General features: G+C 30.3%; 1 protein-coding gene across 1 annotated transcript in view; it reads right to left on the bottom strand.

Moving 5' to 3' along the window:
- Lkr (Leucokinin receptor) overlaps positions 1-20,515 on the bottom strand; it is a 112,321-nt gene that overhangs the window by 21,957 nt on the left and 69,849 nt on the right. Inside the window, exons 4-5 of the mRNA XM_085952453.1 lie at positions 15,591-15,712; positions 1,878-1,975 (exon numbers count right to left, since the gene is read on the bottom strand). Of these exons, the coding sequence (XP_085808579.1) occupies positions 1,878-1,975; positions 15,591-15,712 (220 nt within the window). The remainder of the gene's footprint in view (positions 1-1,877; positions 1,976-15,590; positions 15,713-20,515) is intronic.

The following is a 20,515-nucleotide window of genomic DNA, read 5'->3' as shown; positions in this document are numbered from 1 at the left end:
GGTCGCTTCGTGGTTATATTTATCTTAGATATTTAAAAATTTAATTAGAGGTACTTAATTATTTTTTTAATTTTAAAATATCTGTGTAATACAATGTGGCAATATGAAAGTAATTCTAATAGGAGTAAAGGTCAAACAACAGAACACTAAATTAAAATCGAATACAAAATATGTAAACGTTATTAATAGTATTAATATGTAGTAAAAAATTCAAAATTGGATGGAACAAACAAACAACAAACTTTATATTTTATGATAATACTGAACGCATACGAATAGACAAAGAAGAAGATGGTTGTACTAATTCAGAAACCTTTGTGGGTATTACCACAACAACTGACGAAGGATGGTATAGGGACCATACGAATAAAAGAAGATAGAATGAAGAAGAAGAATAAGAAGAAGAAGATGATTGTACTATTTCAGAAACCTTTGCGGGTGTTACCACAACAACTGACGAAGGTTTCATCGCAATCGGATGAATGGTATAGGAACCATACGAATAAAAGAAGATATAATGAAGAAGAAGAAGAAAAATTTAGTTTTTCTAATTTAGAAACCTTTGCGGGTGTGCGTACAATAACTGACGAAAGTTTCGTCGCAATCAGATAAATGGTATAAGAACTATACGAATAAGAGAAAATATAATGAAGAAGAAGAAGAAGATGATGATTTTTTCTAATTCAGAAACTTTTGCGGGTGTGCATACAACCACTTACCAAAATTTCATCGCAATCGGATGAATGGTATAGGAACGCATACGGGACAGACAGACATTTATTTATATATATAAGATATAGTCTATACTCTTCGCGCAAGTGCAAGCAATAAGTTCACAAAGTTTTATCGCAGTTGAATGAACGGCTTGGCAGCGCATAAAATACGAACAAACAAACAAATATTGATTTTTATATATTAGATTTATCTTTTGCAGTTGACATTTCAGTAATATACTCTTCTCATACGTGATTGGTTGTTCATTTAAATATTCTAAATAATTATCGTCTTCTCACAGACAACATTTGCATTATATTGTGAATGTTATGGTCAGCGCTCGAAATGGAAGAGTTTACGAACCGGAGCGCTTGACAATTTTTTGGAAATATTAACATAGTCATACAATTTTATGAAAATAAGTGTTATTTTTTTTGTTTTATGTCATAATTATTATGACTAAAATGATAAAAAATACCATTAATTGATGGCAAATACAAGTCTCAGAATTTATATTGGTAACAACTGGCAATTTTATAATTTATGAATCAATTTTTGAGAATAAAATTACCTTTTTTTCACTTCCATAATAACATATTATTATATAAATATCATTAAAGGATTTATGCCAAAACAATATGAAAGGATTAATTAACTGACTAAATTATTCACTTACGAATAAATATATACATTAAGTATAGTATTTCTAGAAAATACTATATAACTATTATGCAAATATTAATTTTCGTGTTCCCACTAATATCACTCGTAACTCTACGGTCTTCAAGATACCTCGTCGCAGGACAGATATTATGTTTCATGATGCTGTGTATCGTGCGATTAACTTATTTGATGGCACCATAAAGGTTGATTTATTTTTTATTAACTATATAATGTTTGTGGACGTGGTAAATAGGCTAAATTTATAATTGTATATATCATGTTTCTAAACACACGCTGTCTTTTCTACTTTCTTGTTATATTAGTTGTTATTTGTATTTAAGACATTTTTATAATTTTGTTTTTATTATGTATTTTGGCGCATTGGCCAATTGCTGTAATGCCGTAATACTCTATTTCTAAATAAATATATTACGTATAATCTGAATCAAAATGGAAAAGGAAATATATATATTTTTAGAATTATTTGTAGTTTTTCTTACCTGGAAAAGAAATAAAACTATCCTGTAGCTCAGCATTGCCGATGCACTAAGATGTACGTTGCTGCAAAATGGTTTTCGATGAATTATTTCTGGATTAACTGTAAAGAAAAAAAACATTTTAAATTTAAAAACACAGTGTACCTATCGTGGAGCAAAGCTAGGTCTAATATACGATATGAGGGAAATAAACGGCAGTTTCCATTTTCGTAAAATGTTGGCAAATCAACAAACATGGCAGCTCTCAAAGCGTGGGTGTTTCTGATTGTTCAAAATTACTAAAAACAAGTTTGTACGAAAAAACAAGGACATGGTTATTAATAATTCAAAAAAAAGTCAACAAACATAGAATTTTATTTCTTTCTTTATCAATGTTGTTAGTATAAATTAGAAAAAAAAATTGAGTCGTTTTTTTGAAGTCATACATATAAGAAAGAAATAAGATAATATTATATTTATTAATCTACCAACATTTTACGAGAATTGAAGCTGGCGTTTTTGTTTCCTGAGTCCTCATGAGGTGGTTTAATTTACGAATATATTATGTGTTTAAATTCAGGGCATAAACAATCATATTATCTAAAAGTATTTGAAAGTAGCTCGACTTATAAAATGCATTTGAACTATATTAACTACTAATTAATATATGGCGAGAATTTTATCAGTAATGATACTTTATTATTATACCAAAGCGTAAACTATGTCGATGATTTCAGAAAAAAATAACATCCCAAAATATAAATCTGTTTATGTAGTAAAATCCAATAATATGTTTGTATCTGGTGGACCGGACGGAACATAATATATATTTTTTTATAAAGTGTACAGCAGCAATTTTATGTTGGTAATTAATCTATTTTCATTTTTCAATTAGCAGTGATATCTAGAAAATGAAATTGAGATAAGAATAATTATTGTATTATACAACCATTGTCTGTCTGTCTTGTCTACTCCCTACTTTAATTATAGTTTGTCAATTTATGGCCACGGCCGTATGTTGTAGCTTAACCACAAGGGAATAACAAAAGAAATGGCGTATTTCAAAAAAACACTACCTTATTCTTAGGTCAATAATTATTATAAAGCAATCATTTTTCATAAGATGTTTATCACACTTGAATGGTCAAAGACAAAGTTTATAATAAGTATCTTTAGAATTATCTTCAAATGTGTTAATTTTGCTGATTTTTTGAATGATAAAATGCCTAATTCTTGTCAAATTTGGGATCACAGAGATTATCAATATAATTTTTTATCGTGAATATTTTACAAAAATTATCTCGTAATAAATTATACTAATGGTTTTATAAATGCGTTTAAAAATTAATAAATGTAAAAAATTTTAACACCACTGCACAGTTATGTACCGAAATATGACTATATTCTAAAACATTAGAGCGCGAGGTTTAAAAGAATACTATTTTATGTAACAAAAATACTTTATGCAGTCATCAAAATGTTTAAAATAACTATAAAAGAAAATAAGGCTTCAAAATTATATAAATAGATTATCTACAACGTTTAAGGAGTGTCCAGGATCATGGTTTGAAAATACAATAAAAACTCAATTTTGACCTTCGACGAGCATGTCCCCCCGTTGGATTTATAACTCTATTTAAATAATTTTTAATGAATGTTTTTGAGTATGTTAAAATGTTTTACGATACATCTACCGATTGTCGTCGATACACCACTTGAGAATGGCTGCCTAATGAATAATAAGTTATGAACTGCCACGATTTAATACGAAAGTTAGTTAATATTATTATGAGAGCATTACAAAATAAATACGCTGTCTGGTGTTGTTATGTTTTCGCGAAATTAATGTTTGAGTAAACAAGCAAACGTGTTCATTATAAAATGTTTCTAAATGAAATATTGTTTATATGGAGTATTGAGAATTATTGTATGAACCATATAAAGATATGCTATTTTTAAAAGTTCCGTTGAAATAGAGCTTTTTCTCGGAATGTTTGGAAATAACGCAGACAGTATAATATTATTTTATTATGTAGGTACTTAGATATTTATTTTGCGATTAATTTCATAATATTATTAATTTGTAAGATACAGCCTTGGTGAAATAAGTATATTTTTAATAGAATCACTTATATATAAATGTTGATAATTTACAGTATTGAGTAAAACCTACCACAAAATCTATCGTTATTTGGTTGGTAATGCAATAATATTACATTTTATTAGGACATCCTCCTATTAGTATATATTTACTTAACTATTTTTTTATACAACGAATAATTCACAAGATTTAAGAATGTGACATTCTTTATATTGAACATACATAATTTTGAGTTAAAAGTTTGTCGCAATTAGATAGGATAGTTACCTATAGCAATGTGCGTGGGCGCGAATTAAGAAATATGCAGGTTCGATCCTGCTGGGTGTCGTATTTTCTTCAAAAAGATTTTTTCTATTGGTTACCTATATAATTATTCTCTCAGAAGTGTTTTCAAATTATTTATTTACTTATTTAAAAAATACACATTGAGTAGGTACGTAACAAATTATTAATTCATGACATTCATAACATGATATTTAGAATAAAAAGTAGAGGTAGCAAAATCAAATTAGTAGACAGAAAAAAAAACAAACCAAAAAATAATTTTATAGCAAAAGAATTAAAATAAAAAAACCACATTAATTCAAGAAAGTTCTTTTTACTAAGTTCTTCTTAAAGTATGTTCTTACTAATATCTACTGAATTGACACCCATCGAAGATTCCACCAAAACCAAAATATATTAATATTGTGTGAGACTAACATTTTACATGGTCGCAAATTCTGAGAAAGCATGTCTACCATGCTACCTAACCCAGTGAGAGCCGTAATTATTATAGTCTCAGAATTTGAATAATATTTTTTTACACATGTCAATTTTGGACATTTTTAAGAATATTTAAATGAAACGTAATATTAATATGTGTTATTGTAACATCGACACCTATTAATTATAGGCGTCGATGTCTGGATCATTCGGGTACGATGTCTCGTCGGAGACAATCGGGATAACGCTGTACAACTAACATTAATTTGCGTGAATATTGTAAACTGTACAATGTTTATCTTGGTTTTTAAAATGAAAACCGTTCTCGCTGTTAAATTGTCGTTTATTAGATTCACCACCCCCCAGTCGTAAACAATACTAACCAACGCAAAAAAGTGACATTTTCTTATTATTATTTGTTATTATTTGACTTGGACATTAACAGTAAGCACATGAAATTTCAATTGAAAATGTATCTATTGTATGAAGATTAAATCTATGCACATAATAAAATTATAATGAAAAAATATTTTTCATATGAAATGCTTCTCGTTGTTTTGATTATTATTAAAAATTTTGAAACCTTTTATTTTAATATGCATTGTTTAAAAGGGTCTCTTTTCTTGGTCGTACCCTTATGGCCGAGGATTGTGACCACCTTTGAATTTTGTCATCCTTTGAGCAACCAAGACTTTCCATCCCTGTCGTTCTTCCGCTTGTCCCCGGGTAGAATGAATGGTGCCCCAGTCAGATCCTTCACTTGGTCGCTGCAGCGTTCTTCCTGTGCTTTGTCAACCCTGGAGGCCACTCAAAATCATCAATCTCTCCAGGTTGTCCGGTTTGCGCCTGACAATATGTCCAAAAAACTGCAGAATGCGTCTCAGACATTATTGTCGAAAGCCGTTCCTTTATCAGCAGTCTCTGGTTGATTGACTGGTTTGTTCTGTACTTTGTCCAAAAAATACGAAACATTTGGTGCCAACACCACATCTCAAAGGCATCAATTGTCTTCTGCTCCCTTGCCTTCAGAGTCCACTCGACTCGACACCGTATAAAAATATGGATAACACTAATGTTTGCACAAGTATCATTTTTATGGCATTTGAAATTCCCCGATCCCTCCAAAAGACGTGTCATCGCATTTTTTGCAATCTGTGTACGCCTTCTTATCTCCGCTTCACATCCGCTTTTTACACTAATTTTGGATCCAATTTGAAAAGGTAGTATTACATTTAAAGTGCGAATGTATTTTATATATTATTCAGCCACCATTGACAGACGATACGTTATTATTATTATATAAAAAAATCCTTAACGTACATGAATTAAAGATGTACCTATGTCTAAAAATGGATGCAAAAATAACATTAATTACAACAACAAAAAACTTAAACAAGCGAGCAAGGCCGAGGAGGCCAAAACAGTATTTCTGCATAACCCTATGAACAATCAAACTACATACAGACAAAATATATTCTAGTAAGCTTTGGTTAAACATTTAGATTAGGACTATTTAATTGTTCGTCAAGTCAACAAGTCACTTACTAGTCAAATATAACTATATATTAGGTGCATTGTAAATAACATTCGTATGTAATCGTGAATTGTAAAGAAATTCACAAAATGTATTTAAACGAGCACTCGATAATAGCAATAAATTATTGTTAGACGTTATGCAACATTGCATCTGATGCAATGCGTTAGTTACGTTAGTATCTACAGCTAAATTTTCATGAATACTGTATCATCAGCTCAAGTTTCTCAGCGAAAGTACACGTGACGTTATATGATTTTCTATTATATTTAATGCATTGATATTCCACAGAAATAGTTCATCAAACGGGGTATGCATTAGGAATAACGGGAGCTGTATTTTCACGGAATGCTCCCCAGAATAAATTATATGACATTATCTCTTAACCAGCGGTCGGCAATCAGTGACTTATATATCGCATGCAACACATCATTGGCCATACTCACATAAAATGACGTGGTCCTTACGTCGAATTATTGGATGGCAAAACCAAAAATGCATTCGTTGGTATTATTGAAGATTTATAAAAAGAAATTTTATCAAGATTAATTAACTTAAATTTGGCTCTCACTGTATCGGAACGATTTGACTAGCGACTTTTAAATATTCATTGAGTAATACTCAATTAAAATGTCACCAATAATGTAGCCGAAGATACTCAAATCTCCCGGTTTTGGTAGGATTGTTGAAAACAATATCAACATAAAACCGTTATTTTAGAAACACAATTACAGTCAAGAGACATTATTCCGAACATGTCCGATTCTAATAAAATCACATGGGCCTCCACAGAGTGGAGATTTGTACAGATTTTGTTTTTACGAGAAATGGATGACAGCCACTTGCTAAACCTATTAAGTCCATTCTCTGAGTCATACACAAATTGAAAAACAATATTATGTGTAATTGATAGACCCAGGATTCGAACCTGGGACCCACGACGCTATAGGTCGACGCTTAGAGATATTATGCATTTATATTGATATCAATGGCATTGTATCTCTATTATATTCTGCACAGTCCCACCATACGAGAAAAAGGAGCAAAATTATTTTCTCGATTTTGTTATACAATTTTATATTTTTGTGGTTTTGTTTTATAATGTCCTATACTTTTTCTTTCTGAATTAAATGTTTAATTTATTTTAGTATCGCCACATGCATATAAGAGAAATACGAGTGATTTGAACCATTAATGTAGACATCAATGACGTACCAAACATATTATGGATGGTAATTTTGGAATTAAAACATAATTAAAACTTTGAATAGATATTGCATTTTCATCTGATTGAAACTATTTTTGACACAACTCATCTTTTCTTAAAATATTATTTAATCAAACAAATGAACGAGGCCCTAATTCTGAAAAGGTAACTTACCCCTGCTTTAGTCTACTAAATTACCGATTAAAGTTTGCAAGTAATGGCCATGATATTATATAGAAACGAAATTTCTCTACACGTATTAATACAACACGAAAATCTTATTAATCGCGATATTTACTTGTGAAATATTTGACGCCGAGAGCATTAAAATAGATTTCAGTTTATTACAATCGTTCGTTAATTGGTAATGAAAGTTCACTTATTTACTTTATATGCCAAGTAAGCCGTAGTCATAAGGATTTTGCGGAATATAATAAACAATGTCAGATCTTAACTAGCTACATATGTTAATTTACGAGAGTTTTGTATCGATTCTGCTTGTACTCATGTTCAAACTAAAACTACAAAACTTTATCTAAAAAAATACAATTTAGGTACATTACCTATTCGAAAGCTTTTAAATTAATAAAGTGTTACGGGAGAACATCCATGAAATGGATCGCGGTATATACTCATTACATTACAAAATATTGGTTGGCATCAATATATAATGTTATGTTGGTATGTAGGTACTAACAAACCGCCCTCGTGGCTCCGGCCAAATAGAGTGTAAAATAATGGCTGAGAAAGGGTGGAATGTCTTTGGTTTGGAGGGCGAGAGGGTTGCTTCAAAATTATCACTGATTGAAACTGGTTTATTGACACCGAATAAATAATGAAGATGGTATTATTGTATTTACACAAAGCGTGTGCGGGATGAGCTTTGGATTATTTAAAATGCGTCTAAATATTATAAGGAATATGATCAAAAACTTATACTGATGCCGTGGCTGGCAGGTACATACTGTTTCGAAATAAAAACACTTTTTCAGTCAGAGTAATATTTTTGCATTTTATGCATCTGGGATTCATCGTCAACCAAATGAGTCGCGTATCACTTTAACGAGTGCGAATGGGCTATACATACATTTGAGACCTTCCATAAAAAAGGGGTGTCAGTATTTATATACTATTCGAATAAAAGCCAAACCATCAAAGATGCTGAAAGACAAATCCAAACAAATAAGCAAGCGTGCATGATATAATATTATAATATATAATATCATAATAAAATTTGTTCATTTCTTTATTATTAAATTAAAGTACGAATGTTCGTATATCAAAATATTATATAAATATAGTTTGAATCCAAATAATATTGTAATTAAAGAATAAATATCTTTTCTCGTTTAACTGGGTGAATATTTTTATTTTTCAGAAAAAATATACCTACAGTATTTACTGGAAAGTTGGTAAATAAGGTGGTGACGTCCGGTGAATTTCAAGTGCAATTTGTGTACTACGATTATATCTATAATATTATTCACGAACTCTACTGCTTTCTTAAGTTTGATTTAAATTTAGTATAATCTTTAAAAACTCTTTCCATTGTGTTTGCACGATTTAGAGTAGGTGTATTATTATAAGAAACTATCAGATGGATGGTAGTGTTATGCTCTATTTACACGAGTAGGCCCGCAGTCTCGTCGACTCACCGATAGACCGACCAAATTGAACAGGTAATAAGTAGCTGATTATACTTAATAGTTTTGTTTTGTACTATTATTTTCTGTCCATGTTTAATAAAGTCTGTGTACTATCATTATAAACCTACTTTAATAAATAACGTAACATGAAATATGTATAATTACTATGATCTCAAATGGATTCTCATGATTTATCATGTATTTAAATAAGTTGTTATAATGAGATTTTGAATGATTTCACATACGTTATAGTCGGCTGCAGAGCTTAATTATTTACTATAAGTCATCCAATTGGGTTAATAGTCCCTAAACAGAACATAATTTTACAGAAGGCATAAGGGAAATGCGATCATGTACTTAAAAATCGATTTAAAAATCTTTTTTAGTGTACCTGCGCATCTATTCTATACACAAGACTGCTATTGGCAGCTATCGAGGGTAGTTTTTCATATGTTTGTATCGAAGTATTATAATTGTTGCAATAAGTTAGCCGTCTAAGCAGTCGAAACTGTCTATCTCGCTATAAAATTTACCACAGCCAAAAGAGGTGCTGTTAAAACATAGCACTTATTGTAACAATTATAACTAACTTAATGTAATTGTTAAAATAAGGACTAATGCTTCGATACAAAAACATAAAAACTACTGTCAATAGCTTTCGATAGCGACCGATAACAGTCTTGTGTATAGAATAGATGCGCTGGAACTAATTGCCATAGTTATTGTTACGATTTAAAAATGACTTATGAAAAGCTTTCGGCAAAATTCGCTTAACTTTACTTGCTTTAATGTGAATAAAGTCGAAATTACTAGTATGTTATGAAATAATGAGTGATTCTGCGAAATAAAATAAAGATGATATTATTAAAAATAATTTAATAAAAAGTTGTTTTTTTTGGAGCAATCAATATGTATTAACTCAGGATGTCTTCGAGTATAGTAAATAGAAGTTAAGTCAATGTAAGAAATCAACAATGAATTTTATTCTACAAGCTTCCTAGTAATCACAATCTCACAATTTGAATTATATCCTACCTCTGATAATATTATTTGATATTGGATGTATTAATATTCCACACGAGTAATTCGTTAACTGAGGTATGTTTTTGAAATAACGAGAACTGCGTTTTAAGCGAAATATTAAATTATCGCTTTCTCTATTCAGATAAAGGTATATGGCCTACCTACTCTAAAAATATTATCCTGCATAATTAATACATTTTTAAAAAATACTATTAACCTACTTCTATTAAAAAAACTTAAATCTTAAATATTAGGCACAGTTTCGAGTTGAAAATGGGTTAGATATCCTAATGAATTTCAATATCATGTTTAACTAAGCAATAAAACCCAACAGGTAGGTGCTTTGCTATATGAGTTTAGCGTTTACTTTATGTTAACTTATGACTGCAGTAATAGTCATTAGTAGGGAATCCAATCCCAAGCCAAAATCTTGATAGCGGGATTTCGAGATTACAATTTGACGATCCCGGGCATTTTTTCAATAGTTAATATAAAATTTTCATATATACAAATAACGTTGATAAAATCGGTCAAAAATAAATCAAGTATAATTTATAATATTTAAGACTTTTATTGTTAAAATTGTGTACGTTCAATTTTGGAAATACAATGGTAATGGAGTAAATAATATTGTAATATAAATAATAATGTGAAAGTAAAACAGTTTTATTTATTTATGAAAAGATAACAAATACAAAAACAAGTTCAATTAAAATAAAAAATAGCCTATTGTGTTGACAATAAATACAATATAAAAAAATTAAAGATTTAAGTAATTAAAACATTATTCTGAATAATATTCCCGAAGTAATACCAAAGCATCACGTGTTTCGACATTTAATCTGGATCCAATTTTGGTACCCAGGCAGCCTGTGATTTTTTGTTGATTCGTCATACTTTCAAATTTCAATGGTTATTATTTTAAAGGCAGAGATAATAAATTATGTTTTTATTAATGACAAATGCATTAATTTCCCCTGATGTTACGATTTTAATGCATTTTACATCCATTAAAACATTAAGTATTACCTTAAACGAGCTTTAATTTTTCTTTTCAATATTTTTCGTTCTCTAAATTCATTTAAATAAACTGATTTATTATTTTTCTGATGTTTTTACGATTACCTAAGGCAGCAAAAATGGTTCTTTATTATCTGGTGATTCCCCCTGTGGCCAAGTGTGTCTCCAGAATAGCATTTTTTGGTTTCCGCAATGGCTTACTTTCTTTAAAAAGAAGACAGTTTAGGTGTAAATGGGTGTTTCGTCTAACTAAATATTTCTTGATTTATTCATTCTATTTCTCAAATTCATTCTACGAATGTAACCTGCATCCAATGATTGCCTACATCGTACGTATTATGTGGAATTTTTAATTTATGTTAAACTATAATTATTAAATCTAAACGAATTTTATTTATAAAATTTCGTAGAATCAATATTGTGTTTAGTGTTCACATATTGTATTATATGAGATTGCTATTTCTGATAGTAAAGACGTAATGAATGGGTTAGCGAGATTTAAAAGAAGTAAATCACAGTTTATAACCTTTCCGCTTCATAAATCTAATTAGTCAGCCGAATATCAAACTGTCGTAAAACGTATGAGATCATGGTGGAATCACATTGTTAAAAGTGCGAATCATTGTTTTTTCCAATCTTTCTCATTTTTATTGATTTATGTGAAAAAATAAAATGAATTGGCAACATATAGGTAATAAATCAAACTTCATTCAAACTCAGTTTATTTCTAATGTACTTATATGTTATTAAAAGTATTTTTTTCTGTTATATTTTCGTTTTTATTTTATTTTCCATAAAAATTGATAAAAAATTCAATCCCGAAGGTTTCGGGATTATGTTTACCAATCCCGGGATTCATAGGTATCGAAAATAGTTCGGGATTCCAGGATTGGAATTCCTAGTTTTATATACCGAACATTAATTTCAATCTATTCAAACCTACTTTATATTACCTATTAAAAATAATATGAATTTAAATATATATATATATATATATATATTGATTCGATTTATGGGCATGTAGTAACGTAAGTTAAGAGTGACATATTTTTTTGGGCGTAACATTAATGCAGGCGTAACATTATTTCAGATATAATATTAATGGCAATTACTGGCATCTTGGCTAAGGGAGGAAATTCCTTAAAGGTCGGCGTATAGATGCATCCTCTAGCAAAAAGCTTAGCTTTGTTATGTAAGTTTGAAAATTTAACAAAAATGTCCAAGTGCTATGTATGAGTATATTATACGTATCATTTGTGAATAGGTAACTATGTTCCGCGGAACGTGAACAGGTGTTCCGCGAATTTAACAGAAGAGTACTCCGGTGTGTCAAAACAAGCTATTATTGTTTAACTTTCGTTTACTATGATATTTATGCAAAACAAGATTTTCTTATCATGTTGCAATGAAGTCAAAATCCATAAACAGGCTCGACGCCACACCAGATATAAGAATTCAACTTTCTAATATTGTGCCTGGTATCAAGAAGATTTGCAATTTAAGGAATCCTCGAAGACATTAAGAACTACGTTCACATATTATATTTCATGTATTATGTTTTAAAAATAATTATTGTTTTTTCCAATTTTTGTAAAATTTATTACCTAATGATGTATTAATTATTTACCTACTCTACAAAATAAACAAAATGTTCCGTTAAAATTTCAGGATTTGCAAAGTGTTCCATAGCAGGAAAAGTTTGGGAAAACCTGGTATAGAGGATTCTTGAAAAATATGTCAGTATTATTTTGGTGTTCTTAAAGGTCCAGCAACATTCAACACAATGAAGGTCTACAACATATTCTTTTCTCTATTCAAAGACATTCGGATTATTTTCTTGTGACTCATTTTCTTTTAGGCATGCTATCAAAGCAATACCTGTACACCCGATGAGTGGTGTTTCTTTTAAGGTATCTATTTCCTTTTACTTCTTCGTGGATTAATCTACAATCTGTCTTTACTAGAGAGTATTAATTATTTTAATGTTTCCACTGACATCACTCCTAACTCTGCTGTATTCATAATACCCCTTTCAGATGACGGACGTGATGTATCGTGATGATGTGTATCGTATGATTAACGTTTTCAATGGTACCGCAATAATTGTTGATATTTTTTTATTGTACTTTGTGGACGTGTTAAATAGGTTAAATTTATAACTATTTCACTTTCACAATAGATAAGAACTTACTATTTGACTTTATATTATTTATGGTTATCATTAATAATTAAATCAATTTTTTTTATCTACTTAGTGATTACAGTTAATAATTTATTGTATACTTATTATTAACACATAGGTAAAGTCTAATTTATATTATATTATATGATGCATTGGCCAAATGTCATAATACTTTGTATTATATAATATAACTTTTATTTTATTGTGTCCTGTAAACTTAGTCTTATACATTTGTCATGTTATTATCTAGTATTTAAGTATGTATTATTATAACTTTAAAAAAAATAATGGGATAGTTATTTGGGCGTTGGTAATTTGGCAAAGTATTTAAATCGTCTTATTAATAATATAGTAATGTGCTTATGTAATCCTGAACATCCTTAAATATAAGAAATTCTTAAGCTTCAGGCATTTGGCGTAACTCAGGTATGTTGTGTAGTCTGAAGACTCGAAGGTATAAATTTAATATTCTTGTCTAGATAAATAGAAATAAGAAAGCGGACTAAAAGAAAAGATAACGAAAGTCCAGAAAGAATATAGAAAGAAAAGAAGTTTCTCCAAACATATTGAATGATGGAAATTCGGAACAAGAGAGAACAAGGATTATATTTTGTGAATATGTCTGAGTTGTTTTTTGTTGTTGCCGTAAAGGCGTAAAGGGTGTAAAGCAAAGAGCGATGCGGTCTTTTGTGAGTCTTTTTTTGTTCTTTAACAACTGAAATGAAAAGTAAGAGGCCATCAATCACTTTCAGTTATCAATTAATTAAAATAATATGCAATACCATAATTTAGTGCTGTAATGGGACCGGTTTCGTACGCGTAGTAGGACATTTTCAACTGATCATTATATTCATCAGATAACTCGATGCTACGCGTATCCGCACTATCTAGTGCAGTGGTCGGTATTGAAGCTGCCTACAAAAAAACTCTCACGACCGTCAATGAAAAGCTTTGATATCGATATTAAAGTTGCCGACTATAACTGAGCTACTAACTGACTACTAGATTTCAATGTAACAAGATTTTTTCTTAATAAACCATTTCTTTTATTTAACGAATAATTCACAAGATTTGAGAATGTAACATTCCATATATTGAACATACATAACTTGAAAACACCTCACACATACTAGAAAATATCACATTTGAAAAAAATACGATACTCGACGAGATTTGAACCCGTATATCCACTGGTATCGCGCCAATATGATTTAACCAATTAAGTTACGAGCCTCATACCTAATTGTGATAATTTTAACTAGTAGGTCTTACATGAAATGATTATCAAACATATTTTTCATATATGTTTTTTTCTAGTAGGTAGTTCATATTATATTATTTATGAGGTGTTTTCAAGTTACGAACTTTTCTATTTTAAAGTATTTTTTTACAATTAACTTTTACCATTTTAATATTTTGGCCAAAAACATACATATTATATCAACATTGTGTGGAGATAAATCGATATCTTATCAGACACTACATACATAATTGAACATGTCCAACGTTAGTGATGTTCACAATAAGGCATGTCCATTTCAGCAAATGACGTAAGTATATAGCCACAATATGTTTTTATTATTATATATATATTTTTATTACATTTATAATCTGTGATAGTTTATATAAAATATTTTTTTGTTACATAATTGCGGGAAAATCGAATCAAAGAAAAGTTCATTTATCTCTGAACGGTAAATAATCGACGCGTTCAATTTCGACTGTTAATTAAATATTTAATAATATTATCTACCATTTTACACAATAGCATACTAATATTATATTTAATAATAAAAGAATATTTATTTTTCTGTTGTCACATAAAACAAAGCAAAATGAATCTAGATACTAATAATTATTGTAAGAAATTGTAATTAATAAATTTTATCTCAATTATTAATACTTGTGGATTAAGTTAATAATTGAGTTAATAAAAAAGAATTAATATCGTATATTATGATTATTGTCCATTTTCTATCGAAACATTATATAATATAATATTTTTTTTAATTTTCCAAGCAAACTCTTCACTTTGATAAGCATCCGGTTTTGGAAGGGAAAATAAAATACCTAGAGTCTTCATGCAAATACTCCAATCCGGACTCGCGATTTATAACACCATGCCTGGCTGCAGTTATCGATATGCACCAATGTTTCAAATTTAAACATCTAAGAAAAAAAATAAAGAAAAAAATATTTTAAATGAGTTAATAAAAAACTACGTATTATAGAAATATCATAATATGTAGGTACCTATTAATAATATATGTTGAAGAAATTTACATATACTTTATATTAGTATGTGGTAAATATACATACATAGGTCGTTTTCCTCAACGATTCGGACACGTAGAGCGAGGGCCATTGGTGTTGCAAGGGCGGCTCCGGCTGCCCAAATGCCGCCTATAATCAGCTTCGCTGTTAATTTAGATGGCCTGGCACTGCAAAAACAATAAACAAAGAAATTGTTTTAGTTAGTTGGTACAGTGTTTTCACACATTTTCGTTTAACGGCGCCCTAAGGAAGTAGTTTTTTTAACGGCGTTCCAAAAATATGTAATATGTATATAGTGGGATGGGTGAGCTTGCTACAACTTTCAAGTCTTGTAAATATACTAGATCAGCGTTTCCTAAATAATTTTCATGATAAACACATATATATATATAAGGAAAGGACGCATTAACGTCATAGTTGTATCCGTATTTAACATGGTCGTAAAACATCTCAGTTCTCAGTTTGAATATAGTAATCGCAATGTGATCACTCGGGCCCGGATTTGTATACAACAAAAAACATATTTATATGCATGCACGTATGCACTTAAAATCAATAAAATATGCACTAAAACCGAAGAAATATGCAGTTAAAAATTGTCATTTTTTGTGGGAAAAAAATTATAAATACCCACTTTACCCAATATTACTGACAAAAAATCGAATAAACAGTTAATAATTTTTCAACAGAATAGGATATCAGAACAAAAAACATAAACAAAGAATATAAAGTTAATCAATTTCAATTTTCAAAATAGTTTTTTTACAAGTACCTACAAATAATTGAATAATAAATGCAATGTATACCAAACATAACTTAAAAAACAAAAACGACACACTTAACTATTCCCAAATACTATTTTCTGTTTTTCGCCCGAAAAAAAATTACATTATTTTTTTCAATATTATGCTTTGGCATTAAATTTTTCCGCATAGGTATCTGTCAGTATTTTGTTTATATGCGGAAAACTACCTCTCAACGTCCACTTGGGCAAACTTTAAATAATAGTGCCGGAGTTGACTTCACTTTTTCCACTGATAAATCCACAGCTCGGAGATGGCATTAAAAATGTAAGTGCATCTAAACTTTCTTCCTTCCTAACTTAGTTATATTTCGATAAAATAATTTAAAAAAATTAAAATATACATTCAAAAGCTCTAAAATATGCATTTATTTATGAAATATGCATTAATGTCTCAAATATGCTCTAACGTCTCAAATATGCATTTATATGCACAATACAATTTTATTTTTGGATTCTGTGTGTTTCAAAACAGATTTCTGTGCAACTCTCATAGCTGTGCATACACCCTAACAAAACATGCACTAGCATATAAATCCGGGCCCTAGACTGATCACACGTGCTGTACGTACATGTCGACAAGCCTACTCGATATTTTTAGTACATTTGTAGATTTCCGTCATTCGCCATAAAGGTTCAATTTAAAAAAAAATTGAGACCTAATAGAGAATACACGGGCCTTAAGAATGAATAGAATTGATAACACCCTGGGTTGGCATGACCAATGACTATGACGGTGATAGAGGACATATTATTATTTAATGTCAATTTGAAGGACTTTGAATCATTTTTTTCACATTTTAAATATAATATACTTACAATAATCAAAAATGTCTGTAATGTTCTACATATTAAAATGTTCCATGATTAAATTTATTTTGGAAACGCTGAATCAGACACAGCGACTTTAATTTTCCATACAAAGTTTTAAGCGCTATTTGGATATGACTTACCGCTAAAAAATTCACATCGACAAATTTAGCTTTTTTTGTAAATACCTGCTATCGCAAAATAGGTGAATTAAACTCCCGTCCTCAGTTGTTCCATGTGATCGACGACAGTAGGACGTCTCCAATAACGAGATAGCGAGTGTTTACAAATTAATAATAACCAGTTGTGCGTGCGGCGTAACAATAAATTATTGTTACAAAGTTGTTTACATTTAAGTGTCTCTGACTACAAGGGCGCTTATTAAAAATCAAAAAAATACAACGTTGCCAGCAATGGATCACCAAAAAGAAACCCAACAAACAATGTCATATGCATCAGTTGCTCAAAAAATGCAGTTTCCGAAGAAGGAGCAAGCCATCGTTCTAGATGCTATCGATGGCATCTCTATACGAGAATACACGCTATCGATCGGGAATAAGGTAGGTCCATGTAATATAAGATATGTATCTAGGATTTCCCAGGGAAGAATATGTATATACTTGAGTAGTGAAGAACAAGCAGACAAATTAACAGAAAATAAAGAAACAGTTAAAATTGGAAACCACATACTAGAAATCAGGCCGCTGATCACCAAATCAAAGAGGATAATAATATCAAACGTATGTCCTATAATCCCACACAGCGTTTTGGAATCAAAACTCAATGACTTAAAGATAAAAACTACCTCACGTATCACAAGCATCAGAGCTGGTATTAACGAACCGGGTTATGCACATATTTTAAGTTTCCGGAGACAGGTTTATGTAAACCCAGAAGACACCATAAAACTGCCAGAGTCAATGCAAATAAATTTTGATAATACCCTGTACTGGATTTACTTCTCCACCGAAAAATTGACATGCTTTATTTGCAAAGAAGAGGGCCATCTGGCCAAATATTGTAAAACAACTGGAAATAATGAACCTCACACTGTACAATTGCCTGAATCTCTCAATGTACCAAAGGTGTTAACCTCTCTTTCGTTAGAGAGAGAAAATACACTCCAGGAGGATGAACTAGCCGCAGATATAGAGTCGGACAACTCTATTATCAACAAGGATACGCCAATCGGTTCAAAAAGGCCGTTGACCAGTCCAACTGATATCAGCAGTGTAGAATTTGAATTTGAAGATACAGTGAAAAGGAATGCAATCACACTCATTCCTGCACTCCAACAGACACCAAAAAATCGAAAAAAGTATCCACTGAGGATACAAATGAACTTTTGTTACCTGCCAAGGAACATGTTGAAAGTAATCGTCATAGATTTCCCATCGATTATGAAACATTACTCAGTTTCCTTGTGAAAACACATGGAAATCCCAATACCGAAATGATTGCTAATGAATTTACTACTGATATAGAAGCTCTTAATAATATGCTAACAGAAATCTATAGTCATTTAAAAGAACGTAGCATTAAAATTCGCATAACAAGGATCAAGAAAAGACTCATTAATCCACAATTAAAAGTTTCCAGTGAAGATATTAGTTCGTTGGAAGGACAAGAGGAACAATAACATAATGCATAATTCCAGAAATAAAGTCAACCAATTTATTCAATCTGATATACGTATTGTTTTCTGGAATACAAGAAGCATTCTTAATAGACTAGAGGAGCTTAGAGTGATGCTAGATGAAATTGATATTTTTATAGGCGTGGAAACATGGTTAAACGACACTATTTCTCACATAGATATTAGCTTCCCAGGTTTTATGGTGCTTCGGCGAGACAGGACGTACGCCAGAGGAGGAGAAAATCTTGGGAAAGAAAAAGGAACACACTACTATCAAAACTTTTATAGTAGATCTCCTAAAACTTGGTTTAGTAAACATTGTAAAATAAAGCGAGATGTAATAGTGACAATAGCTAGAAGCAGGACAGGGCATTACAGTCTCAACGAATCATTGTACAAAATTAAAGTGGTAGATAGCCCTCAGTGTCAGTGTGGACATCCCACTCAAGATCTTAACCACATTGTCTGGCAATGTGATGCCTATGACCTGGAGAGAGAAGTGTTATTGAATAAGTTGGGAAAATGCAGGTTATACCCTCCTTTTACGATTAATTCGTTCCTGGCAAAACCAAATATTTCAGTTATGAAAATTGTACATGAATTTCTCCAAAAATGTAACGTAAATGTCTAGTATATAATGTAACAAAAATGTAATTCTGTATCATTAATAATGTAACTATTTATTCCTGTCGTTAAAAAAATGTATGTATACTTTTGTAAACCATTGTAAAGCAGAATAGCCTTCCATTCAGAGAAGAGCTCAATTGCTTCCAAATAAAGAAAAAAAAAAAAAAAAACTCCCGTCCTCTGCCAACGTAAAATTAGATAACAATTGAGCCCCGAGTGGTCTTGAGTTCATATTAAATTCACGTTATTAATGTATGTTTGATACCAGTCACCAAGCTTAGATATGCTTTCAATATACCTAATAGAGGGCTTTAATACTTTGATAAGAGTAGGTACTTCTCTGTGAACAATACATTTTTCTTATCGCCTGAAGAAAAAAGCCACTAAGCATATTATGAGTCTACCACGCATCTGTGAAAATAAGAATTGCATAAAATTCAAACAGTAAAGAGCTTTAAATTACCAATTTAAGAACCATTACGAAAAATAATAAAATTTATTCGTCACAATTTTTCCACATTTAACCTTCAAATTATGCCATTTTGAGATAAGATTTGAGTAAGCTTTCAGGAAAATATAATATTTTATTCTTACAAACACACTTTGAAAAAATAACAAAAAGCGAATATCGAAATAAAAATGTCCGTAAAGATAATACAATAATTAATAGATAAAAAATATGTTTAAGATCAATCGTAAAACATCGAAAATGGCGGCTGATGAATTTAAATGACTTAGCAATCAACCCTTAGTTAAATAATATTTCACTAACAGACGGAATAATATTTGATACACATAATAATATGGAAAAGTAGTTACAGAATAAGAATCAAGCATCATATCAAGTAAAAATAAAACTAAAAGCTTCCTACAAGAAATGAAAATATAATTAATATTAAATTCTACAGGTTTTTAAAAGGTTTGTTGATAGCTATTTCGTTTGTAACACCATTATCAAGACTATTCAGATAGACCGTTTGCCTTTGCTTAAATACTGTACGTGTATAGATAGCAGTGTTGCCATCTTTTTCTATGCTGATTATAGTACAAAGGTGTAAAAATTATAGCATTTCTGAAAAATATATAGTACAGGAA

The sequence above is a fragment of the Rhyacophila brunnea genome, unplaced genomic scaffold, assembly GCF_057557595.1.
Source record: "Rhyacophila brunnea isolate RB1 unplaced genomic scaffold, BYU_Rbru_1.0 scaffold_3, whole genome shotgun sequence".
Taxonomy (NCBI): domain Eukaryota; kingdom Metazoa; phylum Arthropoda; class Insecta; order Trichoptera; family Rhyacophilidae; genus Rhyacophila; species Rhyacophila brunnea.
The sequence above is the reverse complement of the archived record's forward strand: the minus strand, read 5'-3'. Positions and strand labels throughout refer to the sequence as shown.